The 23543-nt window shown below is 49.9% G+C and overlaps 8 protein-coding genes across 8 annotated transcripts; 3 read left to right on the top strand and 5 right to left on the bottom strand.

Moving 5' to 3' along the window:
• Positions 1–1344: 1344 nt before the first annotated feature.
• Positions 1345–4588, top strand: VTN00DRAFT_1620 (uncharacterized protein; the record flags this gene model as incomplete). The annotated part of the gene is made up of 10 exons (XM_069427748.1): positions 1345–1383; positions 1454–1610; positions 1691–1851; positions 2345–2392; positions 2526–2657; positions 2716–3116; positions 3585–3899; positions 3951–4280; positions 4333–4404; positions 4492–4588. 10 exons carry the CDS (start codon positions 1345–1347, stop codon positions 4586–4588), a joined length of 1752 nt encoding a protein of 583 aa, XP_069292322.1.
• A 566-nt stretch (positions 4589–5154) lies between these two features.
• On the bottom strand, positions 5155–6840 carry VTN00DRAFT_1619 (uncharacterized protein; the record flags this gene model as incomplete). Its single annotated transcript, XM_069427746.1, has 1 exon — positions 5155–6840. One exon carries the CDS (start codon positions 6838–6840, stop codon positions 5155–5157), a length of 1686 nt encoding a protein of 561 aa, XP_069292321.1.
• A 1257-nt stretch (positions 6841–8097) lies between these two features.
• On the bottom strand, positions 8098–10112 carry VTN00DRAFT_1618 (uncharacterized protein; the record flags this gene model as incomplete). The annotated part of the gene is made up of 7 exons (XM_069427745.1): positions 8098–8460; positions 8600–8624; positions 8689–9096; positions 9153–9349; positions 9420–9793; positions 9857–9998; positions 10065–10112. The coding sequence occupies 7 exons, from the start codon at positions 10110–10112 to the stop codon at positions 8098–8100; spliced, it is 1557 nt and encodes a 518-aa protein (XP_069292320.1).
• A 1942-nt stretch (positions 10113–12054) lies between these two features.
• On the top strand, positions 12055–13987 carry VTN00DRAFT_1617 (uncharacterized protein; the record flags this gene model as incomplete). The annotated part of the gene is made up of 2 exons (XM_069427744.1): positions 12055–12177; positions 12278–13987. 2 exons carry the CDS (start codon positions 12055–12057, stop codon positions 13985–13987), a joined length of 1833 nt encoding a protein of 610 aa, XP_069292319.1.
• Positions 13988–14234: 247 nt separating this feature from the next.
• VTN00DRAFT_1616 (uncharacterized protein) lies at positions 14235–14682 on the bottom strand (the record flags this gene model as incomplete). Its single annotated transcript, XM_069427743.1, has 2 exons — positions 14235–14493; positions 14561–14682. The coding sequence occupies 2 exons, from the start codon at positions 14680–14682 to the stop codon at positions 14235–14237; spliced, it is 381 nt and encodes a 126-aa protein (XP_069292318.1).
• A 1883-nt stretch (positions 14683–16565) lies between these two features.
• On the top strand, positions 16566–17945 carry VTN00DRAFT_1615 (uncharacterized protein; the record flags this gene model as incomplete). The annotated part of the gene is made up of 1 exon (XM_069427742.1): positions 16566–17945. The coding sequence occupies one exon, from the start codon at positions 16566–16568 to the stop codon at positions 17943–17945; it is 1380 nt and encodes a 459-aa protein (XP_069292317.1).
• A 542-nt stretch (positions 17946–18487) lies between these two features.
• VTN00DRAFT_1614 (uncharacterized protein) lies at positions 18488–19303 on the bottom strand (the record flags this gene model as incomplete). The annotated part of the gene is made up of 1 exon (XM_069427741.1): positions 18488–19303. The coding sequence occupies one exon, from the start codon at positions 19301–19303 to the stop codon at positions 18488–18490; it is 816 nt and encodes a 271-aa protein (XP_069292316.1).
• A 585-nt stretch (positions 19304–19888) lies between these two features.
• VTN00DRAFT_1613 (uncharacterized protein) lies at positions 19889–23021 on the bottom strand (the record flags this gene model as incomplete). The annotated part of the gene is made up of 2 exons (XM_069427740.1): positions 19889–22793; positions 22873–23021. The coding sequence occupies 2 exons, from the start codon at positions 23019–23021 to the stop codon at positions 19889–19891; spliced, it is 3054 nt and encodes a 1017-aa protein (XP_069292315.1).
• Between the last annotated feature and the right edge of the window lie 522 nt (positions 23022–23543).

The following is a 23543-nucleotide window of genomic DNA, read 5'->3' as shown; positions in this document are numbered from 1 at the left end:
AAATAAGGTCGAAGACAGTCTTCAAAATTTGAAATGTTTTTGTCAATGCATCTCTTGACTAGGCATCTTTCTAGTCAAATAATACTGATGCGTAGTGGCAGGAAAGATGAATCGACGAGTTTCTACCTACGATAAACTTGGATTGGTCAAACGGCGTGGCTACTGTGCACCAATGGCACTCTGAGCGGCCTGAAGTCGCCATATTTTCTAACTTTAACTGTCTATGTACCGTAGATATAGCCGGCGCTAGAAAGTTTTGGTACACAGGAAGTTGGGCAGATGTGGCCTCGGGAATGCGAAGATCTTCCCAAGGTTAGGTACCAGTGGAGAACCGTCAAAGGAAGCGAACGTGGAGTGTAAACAGGCAGCTGCCCGATGGACTGGGTATGATGATCGCATCTTAAAACTCAGAAATATCCGAGTGCTGTGAATTCCTATAGAGCTTGTTCAACGACATCGATATATACGGGTAGATACCTGTCAAACCCGAGCTTGGATCCAAACAAGGTACATGGGTACATGTATACTAGTATATCCTGGTAGGGTGCCTACATCAAGTATGTAGACCATTTAATAGACGAACCAGACATACGGATCACCTTCATCGCTTCACTGTTTCGATGCTGACTGTATATTAATAGATTAGGTACTTTTCGCAGCTGCGTGCTGCGCAGGTATTCTCAGCTTGGTTGCAGGCATAACAGGTAGAAATACCAGTCCGTAAAATGTAGAGCAGAAGCTTACAATACACAGTACACAATACATACACTAGGACCTAGGTATGTAGGCCAGGTGTATGCTAGAGATGAAACTGGCCGACAATCGGAGAAAGCACTCGTCTCTAGTGAAGCACGTATTCAGAGGCAGTAGGCACCTACTAGTCTGCCCAACTTCACAATACCTCGTAGTAGGTGGTCTGCCTAGGTGTGTTAGAAGAGGCTGAGGAGGGGATTTTCGATCCATAATCTCAACTGGAGTCAAAATCAATACTTCATTCTTTCTTGCGCGTTGTAGACTATGACGTAAGGGGCACTCGTTAAGATGGTTAGTACACCGCAAGTGCTTCAGACCGCGACGCACACACAAAACACAACATGAGCAGCCAAACGTAGAAAGCGATGATTTCCATGCGTTATTTAGTTACTTACAAATTATGATCAATGATACATACCTTATATTTATGCAGCAGGAGCTGTACCCTTGGGACGAAGCGTTGCGACCTATCCACGCTCAAGAGGTCCCCATGAAGTCTCGCTAAGCCCCGCGGATCACGATACTGAGCGGGGGCTGGCAGACATCAAAAAAATGGATACTTACGGAATATTTCCGCCAATATCCTCGCATATGCCTCTGGCTTTTGAAGCGAAAGCAGTTCATTTCGAGGTTTCTGAACTGGCAGGGAAGATAGCTGAACCTTACTCTCTCCATGCTGAAAACCGACAATGACCGATAGTTTGCTGCGTTCCCTGCACAACACAGAGCGCTACAGATCGGCGCTACGATGAACAGCGCTGACTCGCTCGCGCCGCCCTGTGTGACTTGGACACATTCGCCTATTCGCCGCTGCTGGATGCTCCACCATGTCTCCGTCTGGCTATCTTATCCCGCTAGTTCGTCTGCACACTGCAGGGCTATCAAACAATTCTTTCTCTAGCTTGAGCTTCCATGAGACGATAGCTTGCGCCATCAGACGGTACTACGGATGTCATCCGTGTGCCGTCCAGCCAGCCTGAACATATCTCAGCGCTGGCACCCGGGAATCTCTCCATGTCTCCAGCCCTAGGCAGATGGTACCCAAAGATCTTATCATCTCCCCCCGATCAACATATCGTTGCTAAGTGTTACAAGAAGGTACCGTTCAATGCCTCATCTTCGAATTTCCTAATTAAAACATTCTATTTCTTCCTCCAATCTCCGTTCCTCACCTAGGCCCGCCGGATCCCTTAGGCAGCTGCAACGGCGCCACGTGTGTTTTGTATTCGGTTTTTTTTTGCCCTGGGAAGGAGACCATCGTCTGAATCTGTGCGGAGTGGATGCCATCCAACTTAACCTCTCGGGAGGGACAAACGGGTGACCCCTGGTCATTGCATAGGATGCTCTGACTGGCGCCGCTTTATTTCCGAGACCAACTACCGCCTTATCGCTCCTAATCTTCATCTAGACTGCATGTCTTTGCACAGCAGCTAAAAGAGGTGCGTCATCCTGCCATACGGATTCCCGACAACGCCATCTTGCTTCTTGTTACTGGGGGAATGCCTGTCTGAGTACAGTACCGAGTAGTTACGTGTCACAGCAGCAGACTTCTCCCCAGAAGGGCTGGTCCACGGTACTTTCTAACATGTAGGCCAGGAACCCGAGTGGCTTCTCCATTGACCGCGTTTCTGTCGGTTATGTATGTGACCTACCCTACCATGACAGACTCACCTCCAGCCGTTTCTCTGTCCCCTTCTGAATTTTACACAATCAATCGTATGCGTTGTTGAATTGCAGATCGAGTCATGGATCTAACGTCGACATCAGAGCAGTCGTGCAAAGAGGGCGCTTCTGAGGACCGCAGAAAGACTTCTGGAAAAAGCCCTAGTGCCCCTCTTGCTCCCAACATGGCTACCATAGTCGACGATGACGAGCGTCTCTTGGCCCGCATAGGCTACAAACAGGTAAATACTGAACCTCCGTATTTCTCCCAATGCTAATTTATCCCTCGTCATTATACAGGAATTGAGACGCGAGTTTTCGAAATGGTCTACCGTCTCTTATGCCATTTCGATCTTGGGAGTCCTGGGGTCCGTTCCGGCGACGTTCGGGGCACCCCTAGAAGCTGGAGGGCCTGCGACCGCTGTGTGGTGCTGGTTCTTTGGATCCTGCATGGCATTGTGCATTGGCAGTTCCGTGGCAGAGCTAGTATCAGCTTATCCTACGGCTGGAGGGATGTACTTCGTCACAAAACATGTCGTGCCAGAGGATCAAGTTGCTATCTTCTCTTGGATCCAGGGTTGGTGTAACCTGCTTGGGCAAACGGCCGGTGTGTCCAGCGTAGCGTACACGGTCAGCCAGATGATGTTGGCATGCGCAAGCATGAACTCGAGTTTGAAAGACGGAAAATATACATACTCACCGTAAGTATACCGCTCGACCCTTTTAGTACCGTGTCTGTGTGGTCTAATTTGGAATAGTACTGCTTTAGAGACAGTTCTCTTAGCCATTGCGCTTTTATGCATAATGGGCATAATCTGCTCCTTGACTACTAAGAGCCTTCACAGAATCGTGCTTTGGTTTGCACCAATAAATAGTACGTATACATTTTAGTTGGTGAGCAGAAGACAAAAACTGACCTCCGCTTCCGCAGTTCTCGCGTCGATAAGCATCTGCATTGCCCTCCTCGTGCTTACACCAGACAAGCCATCCGCAAAATGGGTATTTACACATGTGACTGACGGGTCAGGATGGGGTTCTAAAGCATTTTCCTTCCTACTGGGGTTTATTTCAGTGGCTTGGACAATGACTGATTATGATGGAACAACACAGTGGGTTTCATTAGGACTTGGAGGAAGTCCCGAATCTCGGGCTAATGTATTTTAATTTAGCATGTCAGAGGAGACCCACGACGCCGCCATCAGAGGGCCCGTGGCCATTCAAACCGCAGTCCTGGTCTCTGGAGCTTTCGGCTGGATGCTGACTGTTTCGATGTGTTTTTGCTTGAATGACTTCGAGCAGATATTAAACACCCCCACGGGACTTCCAGCTGCGCAGATATTTCTCAATGCTGGTGGCAAGACAGGAGGCACTATAATGTGGTTTTTTGCGATCCTTGTGCAATTTTTCACCGGTTGCTCGGCCATGCTGGCAGATACGAGAATGGCTTATGCATTCGCTCGTGATGATGCACTCCCCTTCTCAGAGTAATGACCACCCAAATGCCTATTATATGAATGTCGCTAATTTCTTTTCAGTGTCTTCGCCAAAGTGAATGAGTATACACATACTCCCGTCAATGCGGTTTGGTTCGTGGTGTTCTTCAGCATCTGTCTTAACTGCATTGCCATCGGGTCAACTCAGACGGCCACCGCGATCTTCAATATCACTGCCCCTGCGCTTGACCTGTCCTACATAGCTGTCATTCTTGCTCATCAGATGTACAAGAACAAAGTGAAGTTCATCGAGGGACCATTCACGCTAGGAAGATGGGGCACGCCGATCAACATTGTCTCTATTGTCTGGGTAATTTTTATCAGCATCGTTCTCTTTTTCCCTCCGTCGAAGCCTGTGACGGTGGCAAATATGTTAGCACTGAATGCTGTATTCAAAGAGAAAATATGCTAATTGAGCCAATAGGAACTATGCTATTTGCGTTGCCGCCTTTATTGCCATATTCGCGCTTTCGTGGTGGTGGCTCTCTGCTCGGAGGTAAGAAAGCACTTGGAGAGCATAGATGAATGGCTTGTTCATGGAACGCCGGTTATTGTTTTCATCTGTTGACATAAATCTTTGCAGAAAATACATTGGCCCACGCACGAGCGATATCATCCAACGAATCAGGACAGAAGACTACGAGGAAATTTACGACCCTCCAAACAATTTTGAAGTGTAGACTATTCCATACGATGTTGTACTCCCATATACAGACGATATTCAGTGATAGAAGGACCCATCGTGTACGTTTCTAGATGTCGATACCCCAGCAGAACAGCATTACAATTGTTGCGCTCTTGCATTCAGAACTTTTACAGTCCAGATATCGATATGTTATGCTCTTTGGATTAGAATTTACATTACATCTGCATCCAATTTCCAGACTGGACATATATTTTGGACAGATTGAGACGGCGTTGTTCTTTTGTTCGCTCTTGGAATTTCCGGTTGAAATTTTAGACTTTCCATAAAATATTTCGGGAACTGCTTGTTCAAGCTTAGATATCCCACATATCTCCTTTTAGAGCGGTTTTTTTTATGGCAGGGTCTGGTAGGGAGAATCACTGAAACGTCCTTTTTATAACTTACAATATTGCTAACGGGACCTGCGACATAATTAATGGGCTAACTAGGCTTGAGTTCTTACATGCAGATGCAGATAGGCCATTTTGACTAGCGAGAAATTCTTCCTGCATACCATGTTTCAATGGACTATCAACAACAGAGAGTGATCATTATTCTTTCCTATAATTTTGCAGCACCTCTGTTCTTCAAGAGGTCCCTCAGCTCCCTCCTCAAGATCTTGCCACTGGGATTCTTTGGAATTGAATCCACGAGCTTGATACCCCCTCGCAAGCGTTTATGGTTGGCGACTCGTTTGTTCAGCCACTCGTGGATATCTCGAATAATAATCTGCTCTCCTTTACGCCTTGCCTCCGGGCGAACGACAATAAACCCCAGTGGTAACTCTGTGGCTTGCTCCTCCACCCAGACACCGATGACGCCGGCATCTTCCACATCTGGATGATCCAACAATTTCCCTTCCAGCTCGCTGGGGATGACCTGCATCCCTTTATATTTGATCATCTCCTTGGTTCGATCGGAGATCCTGATGAACCCTTCCTGGTCGATTGTGCCGATATCCCCGGTTCGGAACCACCTTTTTCCTTCACGATCGACGAAAAAGGCATGTTTGGTCGCGTCTTCATTTTTAAAGTAACCTCTGGTCACATTTGGACCACGGCACCAAATTTCAGCCGGTTTGGTCGTACCATCATCATCGACCTCGGCATCAAGCATGGTGTCCGGATCCACGAATCGAAACTCCATATTTGGCGTGATGCACCCTACACCATCCCTCTTATCCATTCGGGAAATAGGGACGGCCGTTGCCAGCGGGCTCGTCTCAGTTAACCCCCACGCCTGATAACAGTAGACGGTAGTTCCGTATGCTTGTTTGAACTTGGCCTCGACAGACCGGGCGAGCTCAACGCTTAAGGGAGCCGCAGCGGACATGATCCTTTTGACACTTCCCAGATCGTAGCGGTTGACACGGGGGTCTTTCATCAATAGGAGCGCGACCGGAGGGACCAAGGCCAAGTCCTCTGGCCGGTATTTTTGGATACAGCCCAAATAGACGTCCAGATCAAACCTGGGCATGACGACTACCGTCATCCCTTTGAGAAGGGCGCTGCAGATGTAGAGGTTGAGCCCGTAGATGTGGCTGAACGGCAGGAAAGCGATCAGGTTCTGTCCAGACTTGACGACTTCGTCGAAAACATGCTTCTGCCATTGCTGGACATTTGCGGTCATATTCTTATGTGAGGTGATAACACCTTTTGCTCGTCCGGAAGTTCCCGAGGAAAAGCAGATGAACGCTATGCGGTTATCAACCTCGGACGGTGGGACTGTGGTGAGGTCACTTGGGAAGCAAGTAGTGGCGAGAGTTTGCGCTGTTGGCGTTCCATCAGCAGCGTACTGTCCATCTGCTTGGATAATATACCGGACAGAAGTACCCTGAATGGCCTTTTGCGCGATACCCACTAGCGACGAGTGAACGATAAGATATTTCGCCTCGCACGTTTCCAGGTTCGCGCGGAGCTCCATGGCCGTCAATGCCGCACTGTTTGGGGACACTGTCGCCCCGCAGCCAATGACCGCATGGCAGATGATGGCATAATCAATGGTGTTGGGGCTGAAGAGGGCCACGACATCGTTTTGCTTGACACCGAGCTGTTCGCGGAGCCCCTGAGCAAGAGCCCGCGTGCGATGTAAGATGTCGCCGAAGGTACGAAACTCCCCAGAGACGACGTCGATGTAGATTGGCTTGTCGAGAGGGACGTTCAACGGATTCGACAGGACGAAAGAGGTGAGATCGATATCCTTGAGCTGTAGATCCGGATAAGGAGAGCGGTAGATTCGTGGAGACATTATTATCGCGTGATCATTCATGCAGAAGAATGAGAAATAAAGCCAAGTTAAGCCTAAGGTCTTACAGAGACATAAGTACTATGGTAACAGGAACATTCTCTCTATGAGTGAGCCAAGGAAAGTCGGGCGCTATACATAGTACCTCTGATTACTTACACGCCCCACAAAATGCGGTATGTTGCCGCGGCAGTTGGAATCTGGACGGGAGGTTTCATATAGGTCACCTAGGTAAGTAGGTAGGTTTTACATGCATAAAAAGCTTGACATTATTCCGTACATTAACTCGAGCGTCCCACTATGCAACTGCTAGAACGGACTAGACGCGGGAGATTCTGCCATCCAAGGCTTTCGATTACCTCGGCTCGGTTGTCTAAGATCTGTGTTACCTGCGTGCTTTAGGTAGTCGGGTTGTTGTGACTGGGTCCTTGCAAGACGCGAACTTGTGGATCGAGACTGACTGACAAAGTCGGTGTAACATGACCCTTGTGGGGCGGTACGGTGAAGAGATTTAGTGTGCTGTACTGCGTACTCGGTACTTGACCGAGGGAACAGAAGAGATATATATATGAAGTTCCCTTGATGCAAGCGTGTCTCTCTCTTTTTGCTAGAGGATGTAGTCATTTGGTGGGAGAAGTTAGGAGCGTGTGAGGTGCCAGTTCCTTCCAAGGTCACTACGTAAGTACATGTACTTTTGTACTGTCCTTTCGGGCCATACGATGACTACCCGACCTCGGTGATTTACGCAGGCCTGGGATGTAATACATGGCGCTTATGCAAAGGTTGCTCTCGGCTCATTTTTCTTTTACCGCCTTGCCTTGCTGAATATTTTCTTAGTAGAGTCCCTCGATTCTTTCCTTTCTGGTGACTGATTGCTGTTCAGAATCTACAAGAATAGTGATTGGAGAATGAGAAAGGCAGGAGTGGTGTGTTACGGTTCATGAATTGACAGGTCATAGATCATGGTACTATAGACAAAATATGGAGCTTTTTTAGAGATATTGCTGAGTCTATCATCGCCATTGCAACACCGTTTGAGGGACGGAGAGTCTTATCGTGTTTGAAATCATCCTTGTAATCTCACACAAGCAAAGACCTCTATCTCCCATCAATAGGTCTCGAGTTATATATAACTCAGCGACGTAGGTACAGAACCATCGCAGAGGTCATAGATCATATCTTTCCCTTGACCAGAAACCTCTTCGGCAAGTCCACATTCCTCGCCCTCAGAAACTCAGTGACATTCTTCGCCAGCAGATCCTACGTCCGTGTACTATTGTAGCCACCATCGAGATAATCATGCAGCAAGAAGTGAATCGCCCACAACCCAGGGAGTTCGAACCGATCGATTTTGCCTCCTTCGCGGTATTCGCCACCGAGCAGCTTCTTCAAAAATGGCACCGTGAGCAGACTCCGTAGCCACTCGTACTCCGAGCTCCGCACCCAGAAGCCGACGTTGGCGTTGTTTCCCTTGTCGCCGCTTGGAGCGTGGACGATCCATCCCAGAGGACCGTGGATCGTTTCCCCGAAGGTTGTAAGATCGACTGGGTTCTCGGGATCGTAGCTTGGTTGCTGCGCTGGATAATCCTGCGTCTGGTGGAGAGATTTCGTGGACGGCGCCGTCTAGATGGACGCGGTGATGGAGAAGATTTTGGGGCATGAGGGCAACGCTGTATTCGTGATACACCTTCGGAAGGCCGGAAGTAATTCCCTTGCGATTTGGTTAGTCTAGACTAGTGTAGAAGGAAAAAGGGAGAATTACCGGCTGGAAGGTTGCACCGGGATAACTGAGTCACCATGTCAATATCCTTTATCAGGTGCGGGGGATTCGCAAATGGATAAGAATTTTACCTGCACATAATTACATTCAGGACCGACTGTATCCATTTCTCATAAGACAGATCCTGCTTGTCCTTTGTCTGAACAAAGACACGGAAGTCAACTGTCGCTCTGTCCTGAGCGTATGGTTCTAGTTCGGCAACACCATGTGTTGAAAAATAGATAGTGTGGAGCTTCGATATGAATGCTTCTCCGAGACTATCACGAATGTTGCGCTCCAGCAAGGCGGCTTTGGCTTCAATATCCAGTCCGACCAATGACCAGTGTAGCTCAGCCTGATAGCGAGGCTGTGATGTGAGGCCAACCTTGGTGGTGGAAGGCGGAGGCAATGCAATCACACCATTGTCCTTAACTCGGTCCGGACTGATATTCTGCAGAGCTATATGATCAAGTCGAGCAGTCACATCGGAGTTGTAGTAGCTGCAGAGATGAAGTCAGATCAGTTCAGATCAGTATTTTGAGAAAGGGAACCATGCTAAGGTCCTTGAATTTCATAGACAAGCTGTGCTGCAACAGTGTCCCGGGTCACAGCACCACCAGTGTTCTGAATCTTAGTGATGACTGTTGATCTCTGCAGTCGGAAATCCAAGATCCTCTTTACCAGGGATCGATTTAAATCCAGAGAAGTTCCCTCCCGTAACATATGTTGAGCACTCAATGAGATATCCTGCAACTAGTGCATCAGCAATCTCATCGAACTGGTCTGGTTTCCATCTATGCCACCATATGGCCCCTCCAACTACCAGACTGGCGCCTGAAACGCGTCCGCAGATGACAATATTGGCACCACTCTCGAGTGCTTGAGCGATATATATTGGCTCAAAAGGTAGTTTGCCTAATGGTCTTCCTGTAGAAATATCGGTGAGCACAGTAGTAGTTCCGCCTTGAATGGCAGCTTGAACTTGTGGTAGGACCTCATCTCCTGAGATCCATGCAACCTTAAGACTGAGTGCCTGTGCTGCAGTCATCTCCTGGACTTTGGTGCATAGTGCCTCCGTGTCGCTGGCACCAGCGTCAACTATGACTTTGATGCCTTTCTTTGCAATGGTGGATAGCGCAGGTTCTATGGAGTTGAGGAACGATTTCTCATAACCAAACTCCTGTCTCTTGCCATTCTCTACAAAGTAGAATCAGCGCGGCGTGTACCCGGCAGTTAATAGATCACAAGTGGATATGAGACCTATGCGGCTCAACTTCCTTGCTTGCGTAGAAGGCATATTCCCTTCAGACATCCAATCTCCAATAATGATGTCAATCTGCTCCTGTGCGCTAGCAGCGGCAGTAAAGCCATGCCGTCGGTCAAGAGTAGAGCCGGAGATCCCCTAATAATGTATCAATTACTTAAGCCTACCATGTTTTGGGGGCGGGGAGACAATAGCAAAACTTACACAGACTCGAAGGACCCGAGAAGCGTGCGCGGCTGCTAGGGCTGCCATCTTTTCACAGTACTACACGCAAGCGCTAATCGCCGGATCTAGGCAAAAATTAACGAAGGAAGTGAGCTAGACACCAGAATGATGGAGGTAAGATTACAATTCGGGCCGTCTTAATCTCAAGATTGAGTTTGTCGAGGCAGGTGCTTGTGACACGCGGGGGAGCCTCGGACAGCGGGTCCGAAAGAGCAACCTCGGCAGTGACTTTGGGGAAAGATCGGCATGCCGAACAGGCCTGTCCTATCGGTATGCCGAAAACATGAGATAGCCCTAAGTTCAACTGGCCCAGGGCTTAGGGCTCGGACCTAGGACCTGCCGGCCATTGATCTGCTTCGAGTCAGCCAGCTTCTGCATCCCACATTATCCGATCCGTATTCATCATATTAACAATATACATTACATGAAGTTCCAAGTTGCAGCAGCACTCATCCAACAACTGGCCCTAAAGACTTAACGTCCTTATCATGCGTGGACGGAGACGGATCTGGGTAGAGCACTTATCTGGGGACGGTGTCTATTCACTGACTTGCTCACGTTGATTACAGTTGTAGTCCTGCTGTGATTCCGCCGCACGCTATGAGTGCTCCCTACGAAAATAAGTTACATGGGAGAGCTTCTGAAGAGACTTGATAACCGTTCCCTCGGCTGAACCAATTGATGGTGGCAGATAACTAGTCGATGCCGGGGTACGCCTGGAGCGATGACACCGACCAGCTTACAAAAGAAATGACTGTTGTCACTGACGGCTCATCCTGAGAAGCGGAGCTGCAAGGTTCATCCTTTGCTGAATGACATTACCGCTTGAAAACACTGCAAGAGCACATAACAGTTGTCTGTTAATACCGGCCGAACGCTTCGATAATGGGCCTTCTGCTAGCGTAATCCCTTGAATCCTAATCCCATGAACTTCTCAAGTCGCAAAGACCTCCCTACTATCCCAAGGGCTCCTCCAGAAGTAGTTTGGATGCGGGGAGAAAACGATAACGTATGGTCATCCTGCTGTGGCATATTGCATTGCTGTCGCTGATGATGTTGTGTAGCTAGGTCGCCTAAATCTTCTGACACCAGAGAGAGCTGCTAACGCATAAAAGGATATTAGAAGTGGATCTATCTTCCCCGCGAAGTATACATAATCGTGATATTGCTCCTTCTAGCTTTTAATAAGTTGGGATGTTGGCTGAGAGCTGAAACGGCCTTTGAATGTGCCGCAACAGCCATCCTTCGGCAGGGAAAGGTTTTACCACTAGATTAAGCTGCTTGAGGACAAACTGCTGTAATTATAACAGTTCGAAAACCAATACACAAAGCGAAACACAGTGGGATGGCTTCAGACACGTGAGTCAAATCCACCAAGACATCATCAGAGACTCGACCTAAGGGTTTGGACTTTTCATATCCTCCAACGGGGTTTTCTGAAGCAATGGAGACTTTCCTTCAGTGACCGTTTTTAGTTGGTGAACTCATCACTCGACATGCAGAGCAAATCAGATGACATTGCCAGGCCTCAGGCCAACAACAAATGCTCTGTCTATCATAGGGCAGAACACGGAATTACCGGGCGCGGCGTCCTCAACTACTGGAGCCACGACAAGAGCAAAGGAATCCATTACGATCTTTTTACATCCAATGCTAGAACGTTCCAGGACCTGTACCTGTGTGGAAAGGAGAAAGGCTTTTAATACTCGACCGGTATCACAGGGCGACGACATCCAGGTCGGCGATATCTTATTCGTCCGCAGTGGATGGGTCGAGGCCTCCAATCTGAAGCCCGTGAGGAGCGTAATGCTTTTGCTCTCCGTCATCATGGAATTGACGACGAAGGCGGCGATAACATCAGCGATACGCTCGCCTTTGATTACGATCAGCCTTAGAAACATCCTGACGATCCTTTCTCTGATACGTTGAGGCAAAATATCGACCCCCACGACCCCACGACCCCTCACCAATGCAGAGGGTCAGGTATTGCCCTGCAGGGAAGTTTCGACGGCAGGCCTCTTCCTCAGTTGTACCTCCGTTGATGCGATATCCCCGCGCACGCAAGACCTCGGTTGAGGTTCGGGGCCGCTGTGTAACTACGACCAGTCTATATATAAATCCCCAATCTTTCCCGCGAACAGGAAAGGTCTCATTTCATGTGAATCAAGTTCTGTATCCTTCTGAATCAATAGTTTCCCACCGCTGCGTTTTTAACCTTTGTTCCTCGGCCCGTGATAATGAACGATCAACTGGACTTCGACGCTCTGGTTGTAGGCGCCGGTTTCGGGGGCATCTACATGCTCTACAAACTGCGGCAGCTGGGGCTTTCTGTCAAACTCATCGACGTCGCGGGCGGCGTCGGCGGCACCTGGTATTGGAACCGTTATCCCGGTGCTATGTCGGACACCGAGTCGTACATGTACCGCTACTCGTGGGATCTGGAGCTGCTGAGGTCTTATCCATGGAAAAACCACTATCTGAAGCAGCCGGAGATCATGGCGTACCTGAACCACGTCGTGGACCGGTACGATCTGAGGAAATACATACAGCTCAACACGGAGATGCTGGGTGCTGACTACGACGAGGGACGGAACGTGTGGCGCGTGAAGATAAGTACGGGAGAGATCCTCACGGTCCGGTATCTTATCACTGCGCTGGGACTGCTGTCGAGAAAGAACTATCCGGACATTCCTGGAATCGACACGTTCCAGGGCGAGAAATATCACACCGCCGCCTGGCCTGAACAGTATAGCTTCAAGGACAAGCGTATTGCTGTGATTGGAAATGGCTCGACTGGTGTCCAGATTATCACATATCTGGGAAAGAATCGCGATTTCAAAAGCGTCACGTCCTTCCAACGGCATCCTCAGTACAGTGTTCCCAGCGGGGATGGCCCCGTGAGCAAGGAATACCGCGAATGGGTGAACGCCAACTACCCCCGGATCTGGGATGAAGCCAAAAATAAAACGGCTTTTGCATTCGGGTACTTGGACAGTAGCACGCCGGCCATGAGTGTCTCAGCTGAAGAGCGCCAGCGCAAGTTTCAGGAGTCATGGGAGAAGGGGAACGGCTTTCGCTTTTTGGGATGGACGTTTGGTGACCTCACCTTCAACGAGGAAGCCAATGAGGCTGCGTGTGAGTTCATTCGCAGCAAGATCGCCGAGATCGTCAAAGATCCGGAGAAGCGTCGAAAGATCACCCCTCACGATCTCTACAATCGACGCCCGTTGTGCGACAGTGGCTACTATGAAGCATTCAACCACGACAATATCGACGTGGTCCTGCTCCCGGAGAATCCAATCACCACAATCACTCTAAAGGGCATCAAAACTGCTGACGGCGTGGAACATGAATTTGACATGATTATCTTTGCTACGGGATTCGATGCCGTCGATGGCAACTACACTCGACTTCGGGTCCACGGGCGTGGCGGAGAGTCGCTCGCAGATCACTGGAGGTCTGATTCCTCTTCCTACCTCGGCATTGCGGTGTCCAACTTTCCTAACCTATTCATGCTTGCGGGGCCCAAGGGGCCATTCACCAATATCCCGCCCGCCCTGGAAGCCCACGTTGAGATCGTCGCAGAACTTATCGAACACGGACAAAGTAGGGCGACAATCGAGGCCACCCCGCAGGCAGAGGCCGGATGGTCAAAGATCTGCGAAGACCTGGTTGCAAATAGCCTGTTCAAAAGAGCTAGTTCGTGGATCTTTGGTGCGAACGTGGCTGGCAAAAAGAAGTCGACCTTATTCTACTTCGGGGGACTCGCCAACTTCCGGCAGCAGTGGGCGGAGATTGTGAAGGACGGATATAGGGGATTCACCTTTGATCCGCTCAGGAATGCACCCAAAATCACATCGAAACCTGTGGAGCTCACTTCTTCATCTGTTCCCTGTGCATGAAATCGAGGTATGCACTGTACGTCACTGGATACCTGTATTCGCCTATATCCACCTAGATACCCTGATTCGTCATTTTCTGGAAAATGCAGACTGCACACAACAGATAGATTCAATGAATCAGAGTTCCACTACACTAGACTTGTCAGTACTACTTAAGTGCCAAGTGCCTGGGTAAGTATGCAACATGCACAAAAGAGGATTCATGTTGGTGTTGAGGTTTGGATTGGCCCAATCAGATTTTATTCCTCTACGGCCCATAGCGGTACGGGCCGACGGGCCGACGCTTTTTTTTTCCAACTCCAGATCCAAAGTGAACTCTGTTGTTGAACGTCGACATGAGTTTCTTAGCCTCTTTGGAATCTTTTTCTGCAGCGTCATAAAGGTGATGCGGCTTCTCCACATGTGCGGGGTTCCCTAGAGAGCACAGCAGAGTCCGGTCAGCCAGGTCATTCGACATGCATAAAAGCGTCATTTGATGTTGCCACCAGGGACCAGGTGTCTCTGTGCTGCCGGTCGATTCGTCGGTGATCTACTCAGATTCTTATCTGGGGCTGAAGGGCCAGTTAGACGTACTGTATGTACAACGGATCACGCTTGAAAAATGCCACCATCTGCGCAGCGAGGTCCCCACCTGCAGTAGTGAACACGAATGCCTCTGCCATAAGAACCAGGAAGTTTGAGCACGAAAAGAACATATCGCTAATGCTGCACCCTATGACTGCATGCCCAGCAATCGCAGGAGAGATTCACTCCTCGGACTAGCAGTCAAATCTGCCCCTAAGAGCCTCCAACAATGTTCCGAACGACAGACGAATGGTTGGATCCCCCAAAGTCAACAGAGCAGCCGCAATCTTTCTCTTTCTCAGCTTGATGCTCGAGATTCGAAATGCGGAGGAAGGTAAAACGGCTCTAGGCGATATGATAATTTTCCCCCGCGGAGGAGTAAACGCATGCTTCACCACAGGAATAGAGGATTGCAATCTGATTTAGGAGACAGGAGATGCGCCTGATTATTGGGAGATGATGAACTAAGGTACTGGCAATCTTCAAGAAGCTAATTCATTGTAACGTAATTGAAGAATACATGTGGAGATCGCAGCAGAGGGATTCCAACATAAAATGCCTACAGAGAAAGAGCTGCTCTTGTCTCAATCTTGCTAGCACCTACCCCGAATTCCTCAGTACCAAGTACCAATTTAGCTATCAACTGCCTGTTATCATTATTCTGCTTATGCTAGATGCTTCCAACATCTCTATTTCCTTTCCGGTACCACTAACCCCGACTGTTTGCCGGCCTTTAATGTTTGGCAATTACGTTGCTATTTCCGGCCGGCTGTTAGAGAGGATTCATCCATTACTGCACATAACTTTGGAGTGTAATGAAGTACATCATACAATTCCCTAGAAAGGGATGTGAATGAAACACGTTCTACAGACAAAAACGTCTCTTTTGCATCATTGAGCTCCTTCTAGATCAAGTTTGTAGATGAAGATGTACACGGTAACCTCCTCGCTCTTGGTTTGGTATATAACTATGTTGTTCTGGATTTCTTAGGTAATCCCAGAGAAGCGGTTAAATATGATACTAAAATGATTGTTGTCTTGGGGTTTCGGGTTTCGGGCCAGACACCCGGCAAAGATTTATCTTTAGTAGGCACAATGCGGTTATTTGCTTCGTATTGCCGAGGCTAGAACAAGAACAAGGCACTGTGAGCGACGCCTCCGTAGATTTTTGGACGTTTCTACTGTCGATTGAGATAGGTGTCACTTATGTTGCCGTATTGGGATCGCCTTAGCTTCAGTATCTGTATTGCCCCATTTTACTTTCCCTGTCCATAAAACAAACAGTTGAGAAGTGCCAGTCCTTTACTTTTGTAACTCAGCCACTTCTTCGAGGATACAGGAAGTCGCTGACAACAACTCCAAATAAAGCTGAACGACCATATGGGTGTCCATTTTGCGGGTCCCAGTATAAACGATGGTGAGAAACTCGTCGGTAGAAGAATAAATAAATAAAAAAAAGCCTGACCATGGTGCTCACCACGGTCTGAAGAGATGCGTTGCGGCGTCACTGGAAATCATGCACGTCTTGTGTGAACTGTGGACAGGAGGTCCCCCAGTGTGTCCCTGGTGGAAAACGCAGACAAGCATGCGATAGCTGCGTGAGTCTGAAAAGGGCTTGCAATCGTACCCTGCCGCTGCTATCCATGTCGACTATATGTGGTCTAGAAGCTGAATAGACTAAGACCAAAGGCTTGGCACCGCTTTCTGTGGAGAATCCCTTACCCTCTTGGAGCTTTTCCAGGAGTCACGCCGCGCGCTGAGTATAGTTGATTAGTAAGCAAGGAGTGGAGGAGACACCCGCCGTGCTCCGCATAACTTTAATCCACAGTTACACGAGTTATAAGACAGCAAAATACAACTTTCTTGATGATCCAGCGCTAAACAAGCACCTCTGAGGGGCTGTCAAGGCAGCTGCTCAGCATTGCAGAGGCCCTATCTTTATCAAGCCGCTTACCACAGACTGCCACTGCATCTTCCTAATTTCTCGGTTCTCCTTTCTACTCTTTTTGTCACCATGAGATTATCATTACGAACATGCCTACTGGCTCTGCTCTCCGCAACACAATGGCATCCAGCCATTGCAGCTGGAGCGCAGTACTGCCAGAAAGAGAACCCGGAGTTCTGTGTCGCGATCTCCAGCAAGCAAAATCCAACAGCTCAAGCAACGGATCTCTTCCTATCCATCGCAGCCAAACCCAGTGCGGATAGCAAAGATCGAAGAGGACGAGGCTGGGTCTCCATCGGGACCGGCGACCAGATGGCCGGTTCTCTCATGTTCGTCCTCTACGGGGATGCCACCGGGAGACGAGTGACCGTCAGCGTGAGGACGGCCGACGGGCACGTCATGCCAACGGTACTGGATGTGGCGGGGACGGCCTCGAAGATGTCGATCGACGTCCTCAATGCCGCCGTTGTGCTGGGTAACGGTACAGGGGATTATTACTACTCTGCGCAGATTGCATGCTACTCCTGCGACCGGTGGCCGGGGCTGGATGTGAACTCGAAGGAGCAGCCATGGATCTATGCGGCCAACACGGACCAGGCGTTTCAGGGGGGGCTGCTGCATGCCCAGCCTGATGCCGGTTTGCAGATGCACCAGATCCACGGCCATCTGGCCGTGGATATGCCATCTACTCTCTTGAAGGAGGATGAACCGGTTCCCTCGGTCGACGTGAACGGTCAACGGGAATCCTTCGGTATATGGTCCGTCGAAAAGGGCCACGGCCACTCGAAGGAAAAGTCTTCGTCCTGGCCGACAGCGGTCCAACTGCATGGCTTAATCATGACGACCTGCTTCATGGGGATCTTCGCCTTCGGGACTATCATGATCCGCTGGCCGCACGCGCAGAGTTTCCGGATGCACTGGATCGCGCAGCTGACGGCGTCGCTGCTGGCCATCGGCAGCGCGGCCTACATGCTCTCGCGGGCGAAACATCTCGGTCCGCACAAGATCATCGGTCTCATTACAACATCGCTGCTGATTCTGCAGGGCTGGTTTGGTTACAGGCATCATGTGGTCTTCGTCCGGTCTCGCAAGCAGAGCCTCTGGACGACGCTGCATCTGTGGGTGGGTCGGACTGTCCTGGGCGTGGGGATCTTGAACGTCGGAATAGGGCTGTATTACGCCAAGGCTTCTGCTGCATCGCTTGTGGCGTGGTTGGTGGTTATGGTCGCGGAGCTGATTGTGTATCTATACGTCGGCCTCAGACACTGGCAGCGGAAACAGGAGGAGGAGAAGAAGAAGAAGAAGAATAGTAATAATAAGGATATGGATATGGATATGGATATAGATATGGAGGAGTTACAGGAGAGGGACAGTCCGGAAGAAAACGAGGAAGGAATCGAAGGGGTGCCATTAATGGAGCGCGCGTCGCATGAGCTCAGGAATGTCTGACATATAGTTGGGCAATATCTGAATATTAATCAAAGCTGATTTTTGTTTATTTAAACACCTTTAATCAAGCAATTCGCTAATTCACTATACTAACTACCATAGTCTTTTTTTTTTAAAAAAAAGGTCAGATATTATAAAAAAAAGAAAATATATTGCATTTACCAATCTAGTTACACAGACCCATACACTTAATCATTATCCCATCGATTTACCCGAGTATTTGCTTATCATCATCCTCAGTCAAACAGTCCAATCCCAATTGCTACCCTTGGGACGGCCCGCAGCATCCAAAAACCAGCCATGTAGGACGCAACAAGAGAAGGAAGAAAAAAAATATATAAAAATAAAAAACAAGAAATAAAAATAGAAGAACCAACCCCGAAAATGAAATAAAGCAAAAAAAAATCCCACACCCAGAAACCAGCCCGGATCATTCAACCCACTCCATCCATCAAATTCAACCCTACCCCTATCCCTATCCCCCCTCCCCCAAACTCGACCTCATTCATCAAAGCCTTCCTCCCCCATCCCATCCCCACAACCTAAGCATAAACAACCCTCGTCGCAACCCAAACCGGCCCCATCCTCGTCCCCCGCCTCCCATCCCACCCGATCTCCTCCAACGTCTTCCCTACCCTCCCTTCCTCCCCATTCCCCTGCCCCTCCCCGACCCAAAACTCCGCGCCACGAACCCACTTCCCATCCCCCACCTCAATACACTCCACTATCCCTTTCGCAACAATAACCTTGGAGTTCCCTTCGGGAGGAGGATGTGGATTCTTGTTGATGTTGACGGGACAGATCTGCTCGATGAGCTCCGCGACGGTTAGGGTCGTGGGGATTTTGAAGGCGCGGAACTTGAACGGACAGTGCGGGTTTGTCTGGTTGTTGTTGAAGGTGAAGGGTAAAAAGTCGTGCTTGATGATGTGTATGATCGTGTGGGATTTGGGGAAGATGTAGCCTAGGCCGGAGGGGAGGACCAGTGCAGTGTCCGTATCTGTATCTGATGTGCTGCCGGGGGCGTAGGCGCCTGGTGGGAGGGGAGGTTGAGACGAGGTAGAATGGACTGAAGTAGATGAGAGAGCTGGGAGAGCTGGAGGTGTAGTAGGAGGAGAAGTGGTGGTGGCTGTGGCGGATGCATTTTGGATAGAGAGTACAGTGGCCACGGAGGTCCATGGTAGCCAGCCCGGGATGGAGCCGACGATGGGTCGCGGAGCGTAGAAGACGGTAGGGTATGGATGGGGCGTGTAGGGAGGAGGAAATTCCCTTGCTTGCGTGCGCATGGCGGCGTGGATGTTGGGAGGAAGGCCCCCGAGTGGAGGTTGGCCGTCTGGCGTGATGTACCTGAAGTTGAACATTGAGGAGTTCGGATATGGTTGTGAGCTAGAAGACGGAAGCACAAGCAAGACGCTGGGCTTGATATTGATATCGATTGATATCGAGGAGACAACGTATTATGACCTTAGTAGCTGTTAAGGTATAAGCTTATCTAGCTCTTCAAGACAACGGACAGTCGGTAGTATGAAGAAAAAAGACGGAGGGACTCGATTGTACATCATTATATGGTATTCCTATATGACTAACAGTCATCAAGCAGTGACTATATGACACATAGTCGCATGCTTCACCACCTCAAGGAGTCAGCTGTATGAATAACCAGATGGGCAAGATGTCGAATCTTCACCAGGGGATATAAGGCAGACACAAACTCATCTAACCGCCAATTCCTTCCCATGCTTATGACTTTTGTTGCTGTGTGAATGGGAGACCAAACACGCCAAATCCGTGCTAGAAGACAAGAACTGGAGATCACATCCAAAGAAGAAATAAAGGTGGTAATTGTAAGACATTTGGCAAATAAAATACTGTACAGAGAAGAGAAAATTATAAAAACGGATCCTCAAAGCCTACCCGGATGTTTTCGAATGCTAGTGACTGCAAGCTCAGCCACCACCAACCACAGCAAGACCTTCGTAGACCTTCCTCTTCACAGCGATGAAACTTCCTTCGCTTCGTCCCACAGCCATGGGGTTGACGACGGCAGATTGAGCTGCAGCCTCGATCTCGATCTTGCCAGTTCCTGACTTCCTCACTGCCACTAACCCGTCAATGAGCAAGGTACCCTCGCCCCGAAACTCCGCGGTGTGGCCAGCGGCTTGCATGAACTTGCGCAGATCAGCCAGCCTGAGGTCACCGACATGCAGCGGCCGTGCCATGGACCGGGTACCGGCGGCGATGTTGGCCGGAAGCACGTCAAGCACAGGGAAGACATCATTCTTGTCTGCAGATGGCTTGAGACCGTCGGCAACAGCGGTAGTATTGGATTCGGATTCCTCTTTTAGTAACTTCTGCTTCTTATTTGCCGATTCAGGCGAATCGTCGCCAGACGGAGGGAGTTCTGGACCTCTCAACTGTGCCGTGAGAGCAACGATTCCCAGGCTCCGTACATGCTGCCATTTCAGTCGCCTGACGAGGTTGTTGCTCAACTTGACCATCCAAGCATTGGTGTCAACGCTGGCATCGATAACCTCGCCATTAACTGGCGTGAATATGTCAACGGCAGCTTTTGTGACATCATCACCGGCTTTGACTGCCAGCAGATTCCGGCACTCATTAGCCAAGGACATCGTCTCTTCCTTCATGCCGCCAACAAGGATCAACTTCCGTGGCTGGATGAGCGGAATAAGCATTTCCAGACTTCGCTTATCATGGAGACCAGTGAAATCCACAAATGCGATACGTGCATTGACGCAGATTGTCGAAGTGCTATACATCGCTTTCGCAGGTCCCTCAACTGCCTGCTCGTCTCTCTCATCCTCCGAAGACGCAGCATCCTCGACGCCATCAGCAGTGAGGGAATCCGCTATGCTGAGATCATCCGCAGCGCTTGATGTCTTCTTATGACCATCCTGAGACACATGCTGGCGTTTGCCCGTGCCTCCGGATAGTCTTCTCCCATGCAGACCGGTCTCATCCCAGCGACGTTTCTGGCCGAGCTTGGTTTCGCCCCGGGAGTCGGGTCTGCGCTGCTGCATCTCCGCCTCGTCGCGCTCTTCCGCCCTCAAGTATTCTTCGGGTCGGATGAACTCTCCATACTCGTCTCCTCGCTTCCTGGGAGCCACATAGGGGAACATCTTTTCGCGTCCCTTCTTGCCTCGGACATCCCAGTCGTAGACATTCTTCCTTCTCAGAAGAATATTAACACCGAGATCCTCATCACTCAGGCCCAGTTTATTCCGGTTGGAATGGGCCAATGATGTGGAAAAGTTAAGAACCTTTCCTTGCTGTTCTGAATCCGAATCCTCGGAAGTTGTCGAGCTGGCAGCATCATCTAGAGCGTCGGCACTATTGTCGAGGTTTCCTTCGCCTCTCACCTGTGAGGTGTTCTGTAGTTGCCTCTTCGTTGCAAGATACTGCTGGTAAAGCAGTTGCTCATTGGGATCGAGAGGTGCTCGCAGCACATCTGTCATCGACATCTCTCTCCCTCCGCTGTGAACCTGCTCGAGGAGTTCCCCATCGGAAGCTTTCTCCAACGCGACTCCATCCCTTCGCTCCTCATACCATTGCCATATCATACGACCGAGTGTCATTTTCTCTTGTTCCTCTGTATCGTCAGCGAACTTGGAGGGAAAGGGTTCGGTCAGAATAATCAGATTCTGAGAGCCTTCAGCCACATGACGGAGGATGTCCTTGGAATAACCCCAGTCTAACGAGGAATGGGAGGCGAGGATGACTTTAGGCGCTTGGTCCGCAAGGATCCTTTCGAGCTTCTTTTTCCGCTCAACAATCTTAAGATGTTTGAAAGTGAATGGACCAGCGCCCTTCGTAACCTTCTTATCCTGACCGGGACCGACGCCATTTCTCAGCTGGTTGTCGTTCTTGCCCGCAGTCGCCTCCATTCCCTCTCCAGCCTCAAACTCGCGGACGATACTTTCATCCATCCATTCCAACATACTCCTTGCCAGTCTCATCGTGCCGTGCGCTTTCTTCCCAGCCAAATAAAGCTCCGCGCCTTTGAGCACATTCTCGCTGTCCGTAGACTCCGCGGCATCGCGCCAGGCATGTTCCAGCGCATACGCCAGCTCCAGAACTCGCGCGCTTGTATCCGTGGGGATAAGGACCGTTCCGCCCTTCGCGACGCTGCTCCGGATCATGTCCAGGAGTAGATCATCTCGCTTCTTGCGCCCTCCAGGCAGCGCAAACTTGTCACCACCCTTGCTGCTGCAGACCAAGGCGGTAGGTTTGCGCAACTGCTCTATAACCTCCGTTCCGCTAGCCCCAGAGCCTCCAAACCAGGCAGCGCCAGCCACCACGTTCTCTCTCGCCTGGTTCCAATCCACCGCATATACGATCGATTCCATACCATGCTGAATATGCCATATCGTTCCTCCAACCGTATGTCCGGCATTATAAGCAGTAAGGGTCAGCCCGTTCAGAGGCGGAGAAAACGGCGACGCAAGCGGCTGGTGAGGTTGCGAATACTTCAACGGATGGATGAGAGAAAAGTACCACGCGATCTCCTCCGGAGTCGGGGGCTGCAGCAGAATACGGCTCGTGGTGCCGCCGTTCTCCGTGCCGTTCCCTCCTCCTGATACGGATGCCGAAGCGGAGGCTGCGGACGTGGACGCACTCGGCTCCGAGATCGCGGCCTTGGGCAAAAAGGTAGCGGCCAGGGGCGCGGAGGAGTAGATATCCTGAAGAAGTGTCCGTCCGAGAGAAATGACGGGGCTCGTAGCGTATACGGGGATCTGAGTGAACAAGGGGAACGTCTTGCAGCAATGCGCATAGGCGCCGATATGTGCTGGTGTCGCGTGCGTCAAAAGGATAAGAGACAGAGTAGGGATATGTCTAGATAGCAAGTGCACACACACATATCAGTATCCAAATACTCAGCAGTAAATTCAAAAACCGAGGGAAAGCGCCATACTTCTCCAGTTCCACCAGATCAAGCGTATCGAAAGTTTCGTCCCAGCCAACGTCCACGAGGATCTTGATCCCGCCATCAAGCTCCAAGATGGACGACGAAGCCTTGGAGGCCGAGGACTGGGCCCCGAGCAGGGGCGTGAAGGTGAACATATTGAGCCGGCAGCAGTAGCTTCTTCCGTTTTACTCGGTTGTACCCAGCAGACGAGTTGATCCCAGTTCGGGAGGCCTTACGACGATGAAGCCAGTAGTAAGCCAGTGGTGGATACGGGTCGCGCAAAACCCCTCAGACCGTGTATCATCGCATAATATCCGACCTTTTTCCGGAACCGGGAGAGTGATAAAAAGCGACTAGCAATTGATATTTCAGGGAGAAACGAGGATCGTGCTACCTCTGTCGTCGCCGAAGTCCTCCTGGCATCTCGCGAATTCTCAAGCTCGACCGTTAGCTGTTTGCCTGGTTTGCATGTCCGATAGCTGGAGCTGTTCACGCAGCACGGGGTCGGCTTAGTCATCAACGTATTTCACAAGCGAGCGTGACACCGCCCGCCAATTCCTGCCTATGGGCTAAATACTAGAGCCTTTATCAACCAAACAATTGCATTTCTATCTAAAAATCAATTAGGAACTCGATTAGGACATTGCAATCGCTTATGTCCTATAATATGACAATCA

Source organism: Thermoascus crustaceus (assembly GCF_041956765.1).
Source record: "Thermoascus crustaceus strain CBS 181.67 unplaced genomic scaffold VTN00scaffold_1, whole genome shotgun sequence".
Taxonomy (NCBI): domain Eukaryota; kingdom Fungi; phylum Ascomycota; class Eurotiomycetes; order Eurotiales; family Thermoascaceae; genus Thermoascus; species Thermoascus crustaceus.
This window is presented reverse-complemented; position numbering and strand designations above follow the sequence as displayed.